This window comes from Gekko japonicus, unplaced genomic scaffold (assembly GCF_001447785.1).
Source record: "Gekko japonicus isolate JY-2015 unplaced genomic scaffold, Gekko_japonicus_V1.1 scaffold9, whole genome shotgun sequence".
Lineage (NCBI taxonomy): Eukaryota > Metazoa > Chordata > Lepidosauria > Squamata > Gekkonidae > Gekko > Gekko japonicus.
In genome coordinates this window covers 2,882,292-2,893,018 of record NW_015168044.1, presented here as the reverse complement: position 1 = coordinate 2,893,018, position 10,727 = coordinate 2,882,292, and the positions used below count along the sequence as shown (strand labels likewise).

The 10,727-nt window shown below is 45.5% G+C and overlaps 1 protein-coding gene across 1 annotated transcript in view; it reads right to left on the bottom strand.

Annotated features, from left to right (window-relative positions):
* PIWIL2 (piwi-like RNA-mediated gene silencing 2) overlaps window positions 1-10,727 on the bottom strand; it is a 90,770-nt gene that overhangs the window by 41,406 nt on the left and 38,637 nt on the right. Inside the window, exons 10-11 of the mRNA XM_015414184.1 lie at window positions 336-524; window positions 16-100 (exon numbers count right to left, since the gene is read on the bottom strand). Coding sequence (XP_015269670.1) covers window positions 16-100; window positions 336-524 — 274 coding nt within the window. The remainder of the gene's footprint in view (window positions 1-15; window positions 101-335; window positions 525-10,727) is intronic.

The window sequence follows — 10,727 nt, the reverse complement described above, 5'->3', positions numbered from 1 at the left end:
GTGTCAATGGCTCACCTTTCCAGGAGGATTTTTTCTTTCAGCAGGTCTGTGAATCAGCAATGGCTGATCAAGTTCTCTGACTGTTATCCCATAATTATTACTGGGGAGGGAAATATCCACAGCAACAGGATCAGTTACAGACTTCAGATGCAGATACTCAAAGTGAGTTACAAGAACTAAAGACTAATGCAAAATCCCCGTTCAGACAGAGCAAGGCAGAATTTCAAGCCTTACATAAAGTGAAGATGCTGAATGTTCTGTCATTAAGAACTTATTTTCTTCCATTACTCTAATAGTCTAGCATTTCAAGAAGTGTTTAAGCAAGTAACTCTTACCTGTAGTAGTCTACAAACGTGATCTCTTTCCCATTAAACAAGGTAAAACTGTCCTTTGGTGTCTTGTTCCAGTCAATATCATCAATACGATAAGTGTTGTTATTGTAACGGGTTATTATAATGCTGCCAATTAGTTGTTTTGTGCACTCATCCTGGAAGTTCTCTTTACTATGTTGGTAAATGGCATGCCTTTGGAAAGAGGGATAAACAAAAGCTCTTTTGAATGGATGCATACATACAACTCTCATTTAGGCATCTCTGTACAAAAAACAGAGTTGCACTTACCTGTAACTGTTGTTCATTGAAATCTTCTGTGTAGACACACACTTGGACTGCACTTGCACAGGCTGGCTGTGGGATATTCTCTATCTTTAAAACTCCAAAGAGGGGGTTCCCCGCCCCTTTTGGAACCCACACATGTACGGGATTTCTGCCCAACGCATAACATGCTCCATTGAAAGATGTCCCCCCTTCCATGGCACAATAGGCCCTGTGAGAGCTCATGACGGGGCAGGCAGGAGGGAATGTGTGTCTGCACAGAAGACGTTGATGAACAACAGTTACAGATAAGGCGCAACTCTGCTTTCATCTTCCGTCTTCTCATGCACCCCCACATTGGGACCATTAGCAAGCTACTCAGCAGAGGAGGTTGGGTGAGTCTCTCACTGGAACAGAGTCTAAAACATAATGCTTCACAAATGTGTTCTCTGTTGATCAGGCTGCCACCTTACAGATGTCCAGGAGGGGAACTCATTGATGAAATGCAGCAGACAACCCCTGCACTGGGGTGGAGCGTGCCTCAATATCAAGTGGACACGGCTTCCCAGATGCCATGCAGCAGGAACAGATGACAACAACTACCCATTTAGACACGGACTGAGCTGAAGCAGCTTTGCCCTTCTTGGGGCCCCAATAACAAATAAATAATGCTTTGTTCTTACAAAATGGTTTGGTTCTTTCTATATAGTAAAGGAGGATCCTCCTAACTTCAAGGGTATGTAGGGCCTTTTCCACCTCTGAGCTCAGAGTAGGGAAAAATACTGGTAGAGCAATATCCTCTGCTAGATGGAACTTGGAAACTACCTTAGGTAGAAAGTCTAAACTTGGGTGTACACAACCCACTCACTGAGTATCTTTTTTAAATATACATTTCTATTGAAAATTTTGAACTACAAATAAAAAGAACAAAGCAAAATGGAGAAAAAAGTAAAAGATAAAAGACAGAAAAACAAAGAAAAAAGTTTAAAGAAATATAAAGGGTAAGTTATTTCTGTGATGGATACAAACTAGTTTACTTCATTCACCCTTGCTCGATGCCTACATATATATATTCATTCTTTTCCATTTCGCACAAAAAGTCTTTTAGGGGTTTCTAGTTAGCAAGAAATGTAGATTTATATATTTTAGCAATAGCATATTCATTGTTCGTATATAATTGTTTCAAATTCAATCATAGATTATTTAAAAACATAAGATCTTTTATCTACCTTAAACCTTTCTAATAGTTGAGCACAGAAAAACTATTGACAGTTATACCCTTGCATTATCAGATCTTCTCTTGATTTCATTTTACAATCCCCTTGTATAAAATCCAGTATGTCACAATACATTAACCACTTGTGCTTAGTTATCATTTCACATCTAAAAATGGCTTCTTGTATTGATAGCCACAAATGTATTTTCGGACACAACTGTCAGAGTCTAGATGCAAGTTAAGAGTCCAAATTCAATCAAGATTCAGTCCAGAAGGCCAGTTACCAGAGAGCAGAGTCCAATTCAGAGCGTGGTCCAGAAAGCGAGGTCTAGCAGTCCAAGGTCATATACAAGAGATAGCAGGTCCAACATCCAAGTCCAAAGCCAGTCCAAAGGTCACTGAAGTGGAGCAGAGTCAGGAACAGAATCAGGAGCCATGGTCTCAGAGTCCACGAGGTGATGACGTGTGGCTTCCACACTGAGCAGTCTCCCTTGACTGGCTTTTACAGGCAATCTCTTGCAAGGTCTTACTTGCAGCCAACTGCTTGGGAGAAACTCTGCAGCTACTCATCCTCAGCAAGCAGCTGGCGTCAGGCCAGGAGACGTGCGCTCTGTCTTCTCTCCTGGAGCTCCATTCTAAGTCTCTGTCTCTGGAGTTCAAAGGGTGTGGGTGAAACTGGAGGGCTGGTAATAACCACCTGGGTTTCATCTGTTGGAATGGGACCGGAAGGTGCTGTGGCTCTGCATCAGCTGTCACTTGTGAACTCTGACAAGCCTGCAGTTCATCTTCTTGCTGGCTTCTGCTGCTTCAGAACTGGCTACACTGGGCTCCTCTTCTCCTGAGTCCTCCTCTCCTCCTGGTTTATACTTATTCCATACTCTCAAGATGGCACGTCTAATATTATGATTTTTAAAATCCAAATTAACTTTAACATACCATAAGTAGGCATGCCAACCGAATCTCAAGTCATGTCCTTCTAACTCCAATAACCATTTATTTCTCAACAATAACCATTCTTTCATCCATACTAAGCAACTAAGCAGCAAAATATAATTTCAGGTCAGGTAAACCCAATCCTCCTCTTTCTTTAGCATCTTGTAGTACTTTATATCTAAACCCTTAGTTTTTCCCCTTGCCAGATAAATTTAGAAATATCCTTCTGCCTTTGTTTAAATGGTACATCAGTTGTCAAAACAGGTATTGTCCAAAACAAGAACAAAATCCTAGGCAAAACATTAATCTTAATCACCGCTATTCTCCCCAGCAATGACTGTAATTTCCCCCTTCTTAACAAATCTTTAACTTCTTTCCATATCTTAACATTATTTTGAAACATACAATTCATATTTTGTCAATGTAATTCCCAGATATTTTACCTTCTTTTCCACCTTGAAACCTGTTTGGTTCATCAATTCAAGTTGCTCATGATGCTTCATATTTTTGTCAACATATTTGTTTTCCGTTTATTAATTTTGAAACTTACTAGTGCACTAAATTCTTTTAATTTAGACATCAGAAAATCAACTCCCTTTAGAGGATCTTCCAGAACTAACATCAAATCATCAGCAGAGGCTCTCGGCTTATAAATCTTTTACACCTCCAATCCTCTCATCCTGTCTTATATCTCTGCTTGATATTTCAAGAACTAAAATAAACAGAAGAAGGGACAGAGGGCAAGCTTGTCTTGTCCCTTTTTGAATCTCGCAAGATTTAGATCTCCATTAACAATTATTTTTGCTGACTGTGAAAAACAGGTTGCTTACTTATAACTGATGATCTTTGAGTAGTCATCTGTGCATTCACACCCATGGATTTAGTGCGCCTGCGCTGAACCGATCGGTATTGTAGCAAGTTCAAATGGATTTTTGCACCCAAACCTCAGGCACGCATAGGAACCCCAACCACACATGCCCAGAGGGGCGGGCACGGACATCCCGCCAGTTCCTTCTGACTGCCACAAACTCTATAAAAAACACAGAGTCTGACAGCAGTGGTGAAGGAGGGCGGGTGGTGTGAATGCACAGATGACCACTCGAAGATCATCAGTTTCAGGTAAGCAACCTGTTTATCTTCGACGAGGTCTCTGTGCTTCACACCCATGGGAGAGTAGTAAGCAGTGGCCTACTTGGAGGAGGGTGCTGGCAGGCAATTACTGCGAAGCAGAAGATAGCATACGACGCCCCATGTCTGTACGAAAAGACTTGCAGACATCAAGAGTGTAGTGCTTGATGAAAATGTTAGGCGTAGACCAAGTGGCAGCTTTGCAAATGTCCAAGAGGGGAACTCCCTTGAGAAAGGCCGTCGAAGTGGCGACAGCCCTGGTAGAGTGTGCCCTAAGCGGACCTGGTAAAGGGCACTTGGCAATAAGATAGCAAAGTCGGATCAGTTCTACGATTCACCTTGAGAGGCGCTGGGCCGGGCACTTGGCAATAAGATAGCAAAGTCGGATCAGTTCTATGATCCACCTTGAGAGGCGCTGGGCCGTGATACGAGTCCCAAGTTTAGCAAAAGCATAAGAAATGAACAAATGAGGGTTACGCCTCATCGGACGACTTTGGGGAGGGAAAGAAGTCTGGAAGGAAGACCTCAGCCTGAAGACGGAATTCTGATATGACCTTAGGCAGGAAGGAGATGTCTGGAACGAGATGGACGCCGTCTGGCAGGAAGGAAAGATATGGAGAGTCATGCCGGAAGGCAAGTAGTTCACCTACTCTCCTGGCCAAGGTGATGGCCACCAAAAAGGATGTTTTCCATGAGAGTAGTTTCAGGTCGCAAGTTGCAAGTGGCTCAAATGGCTTTCTAGTAAGTTGGCGCAAGACCAGAGGAAGGTCCCAGGGTTTCGCTGGGCGTTTGACGGGAGGATAGAGGTGCAAAAGTGCTTTTAAGGAAGCGTTTAGAGAGTGGATGTGAAAAAACAGAATACCCATCAACTTGAACATGGTAGGCCGATAAGGCAGCCAAATAAACTCTCAGAGAAGAGTGAGATAAACTAAGGTATGCTAAGGACAGGAGAAACTCAAAAACCTTTGCAAGACCCACAGAGGTGGTCTGAGGACTGGTGGTACCCCAAAAGGAAAAGAACTTGAACCATTTATAAGATTTGCAAGTAATGGGCTTTCTGGAGTTTAGCAATACTTCCACTACACGAACGGAGAAGAAGGCTGGATCACCCTTCAGGCTGTCAGCTTCAGGCGAAGGACGTCATGGTACAGAAGCTGAGTCTCTGACAGGAACAGACGGTCTGGAGCTGAAGGAAATTGGTGGTAAATGCCCGCTGACAGATCCAGGATTGCCGAGAACCAAGGTTGTATCAGCCACCATGGGGTCACAATGATGCAGTTTGCCTGGTCGTTGAGGATCTTGCATACCACTCTCGGAAGTAGAGGCAGTGGGGGGAAGAGGAAAAGAAAGTCCTGGGTACAGGGATACAGGAGACCATCCCCTAGTGACAAAGGGTCCATGCCTCCATGACTGCAAAACAGAGGACACTTCTTGTTGGCTCTGGTGGCAAAAACGTCCACCTGTGGAGACCCCCCACTGGTGGAAGACTGGTAAAAGGTAGACCCAGTTCAGTTCCCAGTCATGTATCAGAAGACTTCCACGACTCAGACAATCAGCTTGGACGTTCAAGCAACCTGGTATGTGGATGGCGATTAGGAAAATGTGAGAGATGCACCAATCCCACAGTTGAATGGCCAGCTCGCAGAGGCGACGGGACACAGTGCTCCCCTGCCTGTTTATGTAGCTGAGAGCAGTGGTATTGTCTGTGAGGATCGTGACACAAGTGCCCTTGATCAGTGGCAGAAATGAGTGGAAAACAAATTTTATCACTAGCAGTTTGAGATAATTGATGTGATGGGACCACACATGTGAATCCCATCTGTTGCCGATGCAGAAGCCTTTCAGATGAGCACCCCAACCCCATCATGATGCGCCCGTTGTCAGTCAGCTGTGGTGTTGGGGGATTGAAGGGGGCTCCCTGGAAAAGATTGGTGGGGGAGTTCCACCAGACTAGAGAGTCCCGGACCGTTGTAGGGGGACAGAGACGAGTCTTCTGGTGGTCCTCCTTTTCTATTTTATGGACCAACTGCCACTTGTCCTCTGGGAGGATTGCAAGGAGGTCCGAAAGGCGTACTGGTAACGGCTCATACAAGCCAAGTAATTGGAAGTCTTAATGCCAAGGGCACCTGTGGAATGCATCCATGAGGCTGAGAAGCCGTTGAATTTGGAAGGCTGTTACTGATGGCTGAAAACCGATCAGGTTGGATAGATCGAGAATGTGTGTAGCCCTGCTCCTTGGTAGGTACGCCTTGCAGAATACAGAATCGAGCAGAGCCCCGATATATTGAACATTTTGAGCAGGCTGAAGATGAGATTTTTTGATATTCACCTGAAGGTCCAGCGTCCACAGTAATGTTAGTGTCTCTGACACTGTGAAGCAGGGAGTCCCGAGAATTTGCAACAAGTAACTAATCGTCGATATACGGGTAAATGGTAATACCCTGAAGACGCAGAAACACAGCCACCACCACCATCATCTTGGTGAACACCCTGTGTGCACTTGAGAGGCCAAGGTAATGATGTTGACCAATTGCAAAGTGTAAGTATTGGCGGTGGGAGGGGTGGATGGTGAGGTGAAAGTAAGCGTCCTGGAGATCCAGGGTGGCCATTCACACATCCTTTCGTAGAAGTGGCAAGATCTGCTGCAAAGACACCATGCGGAAACAGCGATATACTATGAAGGTGTTCAGCATTCTCAAGTCCAGGATTGGACAGATGCCGCCATCCCTATTGGGAATGGTAAAGTAGCGGGAGTAAATACCCCTGCCCTGTTCCGGAGGTGGTACTTCTTCGATGGCGTGTTTGTCTAGCAGAACTGAGACCTCTTCCAGGAGAGCTGGAGATGGGGGTGTGGACATGAATATTGGAAGTGTAGGGATCTGAACAAATTCTATGAGGTATCCATGGGCGATAATGGAACGTACCCAAGTATCTGTGGTAATGATTCGCTAGGCTTGAAGATAATGAGCCAGGTGAGTTGATGACGTAGAAGAGAGCCAGAAGTCAAAGACCCTGTTTAGAGGGCTTCACCGGCTTCAGGCAAGTCAGTTGTTGGCCAGATCCATACCAAGTTCTTGGAGGGTACACAGGCCTTTGGCCCCATGGTGACATACGTGGTCTCCAGGGACAGTCAGGGGAGTGCTGATTATATGAGCGTTTCTGCCAAGGTCAGGACCAGTTGCGTGGTTTATACTGCCTGGATGACGAAGAGACACCAAATGTATGTGAAGCCTTTATGCTCTTATCCATATCTTGCAATATGGTATCTGTAGTAGCATGAGAGTCCAAGACCGTCAAATGGGAGGTCCTTGACATACACCCGAGTATCTACCTGTAAATTTGTATTGCGCAACCACGAATGGTGGCAGAGAGCGATAGCCGATGTCATCTTTGAACAAGTATCCAAAGTGTGCTTGCTGTTTTGCCAGCACGAGGCCCTCCTTTTCTATCTTATGGGCCAACTGCCACTTGTCCTCTGGGAGGATTGCAAGGAGGTCCTAAAGGCGTACTGGTGTACTGGTAACGGTTCATACAAGCCAAGTAATTGGAGTCTTAATGCCAAGGGCACCTGTGGAATAAAAACGTCATCCAAAAGAGTCCAGCTTCCTGCTCTCCTTGTCCGAGGGAGCAGAGTGTGTCTGCTCTGATTTATAGGCTGACGTGACCACCATTGAGTTAGGCTGAGGATGAGTGAAAAGAAATTCTGCCCCAACTTCTTGGACTATGTACATGTGGTCCATACGGCGGGAGAAAACCGGGGCAGAAGATGGCTTATTCCATGGTGTTTTGGCAGCCTGTAATAGGACTGTAGACATAGGCAAAGCTACTGCAGTCGAGGTGTCCAACTGAACTACATCAAATACTGCATCCTTAACTGAGGGTTGTGGTTGCACCACAGAGAGTTCCCATGGTGCTTTGGCGGCCTGTAAGAGGACTGTAGACATAGGCATAGGTGTCCAACTGAACTACATCAAATACTGCATCCTTAACTGAGGGTTGTGGTTGCACCACAGAGAGTCCCAGGGAGTGAGCCATTCTCTTAACAAGGTCTCCATAAGATGTGAGGTCCTCTGATGGAGATACGGGTAGATCATCTGCCACTGTAGGCTTAAGAGAAGGATCCTCTGGAGAGCTATGAACAGATGCGACAGAATCCGATTTCTCAGCTGAAGCATCTGAGGAATCAGGCTCAGGTAGCTCGGCAGGGGAGGGATAGTCTTTTGCAGGCGGCACCAGTATCAGCAGCACCGGTATTGAAGGGCTAGTCGGTCGATATCGATCATGTCGATGCCAATCAGGCGGCACTGGTATTGAAGGGCTAGTTGGTCGATATCGATCATGTCGATGCCAATCCTCCTTGGGGAGCTGATCCGGGGCTCTAGACAGGGATGCCGATGGAGGTGGTCTCGAGCGGTGTGGCGATCTGGAACAATGAGCAGAGTATCGATCCCAATCAGAAAACCCCAGTCATTATCCAGGGCATAGAAGATTAGGGTGTAAATGCTCCGTAGACATAGTGGAGCTGTCGGTGATCCCACGAAATCGTAGGGGGTGGTGGTGGAAGAAAAGCCCAGGGAGATCCGCTTCTCGAGCGGGAACGCCGCGGAGATCATGAAGCTTCGCGCCTTTGGGAACAAGAGTGTGGGCGCACATAGCATTCACCACTGATATCGAAGGCATGATGGTTGCCTACTGAGATAGGTGATAGATGCTGACCGGTGGTGGTGATCGATTGGTGTCGACGGGAATCGATGTCAGCTTGGGAGAGCGAGCAAGCAGATGCAGATGAACGCACAAAAGGAGAATGGTCCCTACCAGGCAAACGGCTCAATATCTCCATGTCATCGATATCAGAGAAAGGCCGCATGTCATCCAACATCGGGGGGTTCAGTTGATGGATCAGAGAGTCCAGTAGTTGGAGAGGTGGTACCGATGAAACCACCAGGGTGTCAGATACCAGAACGCCGACAGTGATGGGGTGCATCTTAGAGGCAGTGCCAGATGCAGGACCCATAGTTTTCTCAGACTCGGACGCCTTAGGGCGTTTAGAACTGCCCTTTTTGGTGGTCTTATGTCCTTTATCCAATCTTTCTTTTTTCTTCTTTTTAACAGGAGTCGAAGTGGATTATTGTGCTGTCTGTGCTGTGCGTTTCAACGTCGACCGGGCGATATCGGAAGCGGACTTCGATGCCGAAGCAACCACTGATGTCGAAGGTTTCGAAGGTACGTTAATCCATGCCGGATGCTGCAGGGGTCAATGCCAACTCTAAAAGGGCCACCCGGAGACGCGCCACTCTATTTTTCCGAGTCTGATTGGAAAATCTGGCACAATGTGGGCAAGATTCTGGGTGGTTGGTGTCTCCAAGGCAAAAAATACTAAGGGTGTGGCCGTCCGGGGGCATGAGTTTACTGTCACAAGTTAGTACAGCGTTTGAAAAAAACCCACTTCTTTGCCATAAAATAAATCAAACGCAAAGGGGACGGAGAAATAGAGGGGGGGAGGGGGCCCCCGATGGCCGAACTGAGGGGGGGAAATCCCACAAAGTTCACCTCCTCACACCAACAAACAATATATTTTTTAAAAGAAAAAACAAACGTTGAGGAACAAAGAAGGGAGAAAATATAAGAAGTTCGAAGAGAGAGAGAGAAAAAGGTACGAAATCTCACCAACCAAAAGGAGCTGTTAAGAGCACGGCGGTAAGAAAGGAACTGGCGGGATGTTCGCGCCCGCCCCTCTAGGCATGCATGGTTGGGGTTCCTGCGCGTGCCTGAGGTTTGGCCGCAAAAATCCGTTTGAGCTTGCTACAATATCAATCGGTTCAGCGCAGGTGCACTAAACCCATGGGTGTGAAGCACAGAGACCATGTCGAAGATCTGTAAATCCATTTCATACATTTTATAAAATTCTCTCCAAAATCCGTATCTTCTAAAACCTTAAACATGAAAGTCTAATTCAAATTATCAAATGCTTTCTCTACATCTAGAAAGATCAGTGAGGCTTGTTTTTCATTGTTTTCCTAAATATTCCAAAATGTCCAATACAATTCTATTATCCTTCAACTGTCACTTAGGTAAAAAACCACATTGATCTTCATGGATAAATTCCTGCAGGATTATTTTCAGTCTTTCTGATAAAATTGTAGTAAGGAGGGGGGATGGAGGAGACGGAGCTCTTCTCCCCCCCCCACGAATATCGCGGGTCCCCCTCTTGTTCTTTATATAATAGTGTTATATTAGCCTCTTTCCAAGTCTCTGGCATCTTTCCCTCTTGTAACATAAAATTCATTGTATTTTGTAAAGGTAAAATGTAGTCTTCAAAACACTTATAGTACAAACCCATCCGGTACAAAGTCACCCAGTCCCGAAGATTTTCCTGATTTAACTTTTTTATAGCTTCCACTGCTACTCTTATTTTAACAGGTCCATTCATGATTTGTCTTGGTTGTTCTGAAATCTTTCGTAAAAATTTTTTTCCTAAGATATTCGCCTATTTTCAGCAATGAAACGTCTTGGCCTTTATATACATTGGAATCTCCCTTATAAATAAAAGCCGAATGGTGGTGGCACTTCTCTAGAACATTCCACACGCTCCAAAATCAGTTTGCTCTCTGTCATTGAGAGGGTCTCCCTATCCACTGGCTGCTTTGCCTGAGTCCTGCCTCCAACATTCTAAGCAGTTTGCTGTTCCTCTCCCCCCCCATAGCCAGTCAGAACACAGAGGTTATTTGCATATGCAGCCTCATTGGCCTTTGCCTCGGAACACAGAGGTCGTTTGCATATGCGACTTGATTGGCTTTTGCCTCTAACATTCTAAACAGTTTGTGTTCTGAGGTAAAATGTGTCCAATCTCCAGGTGA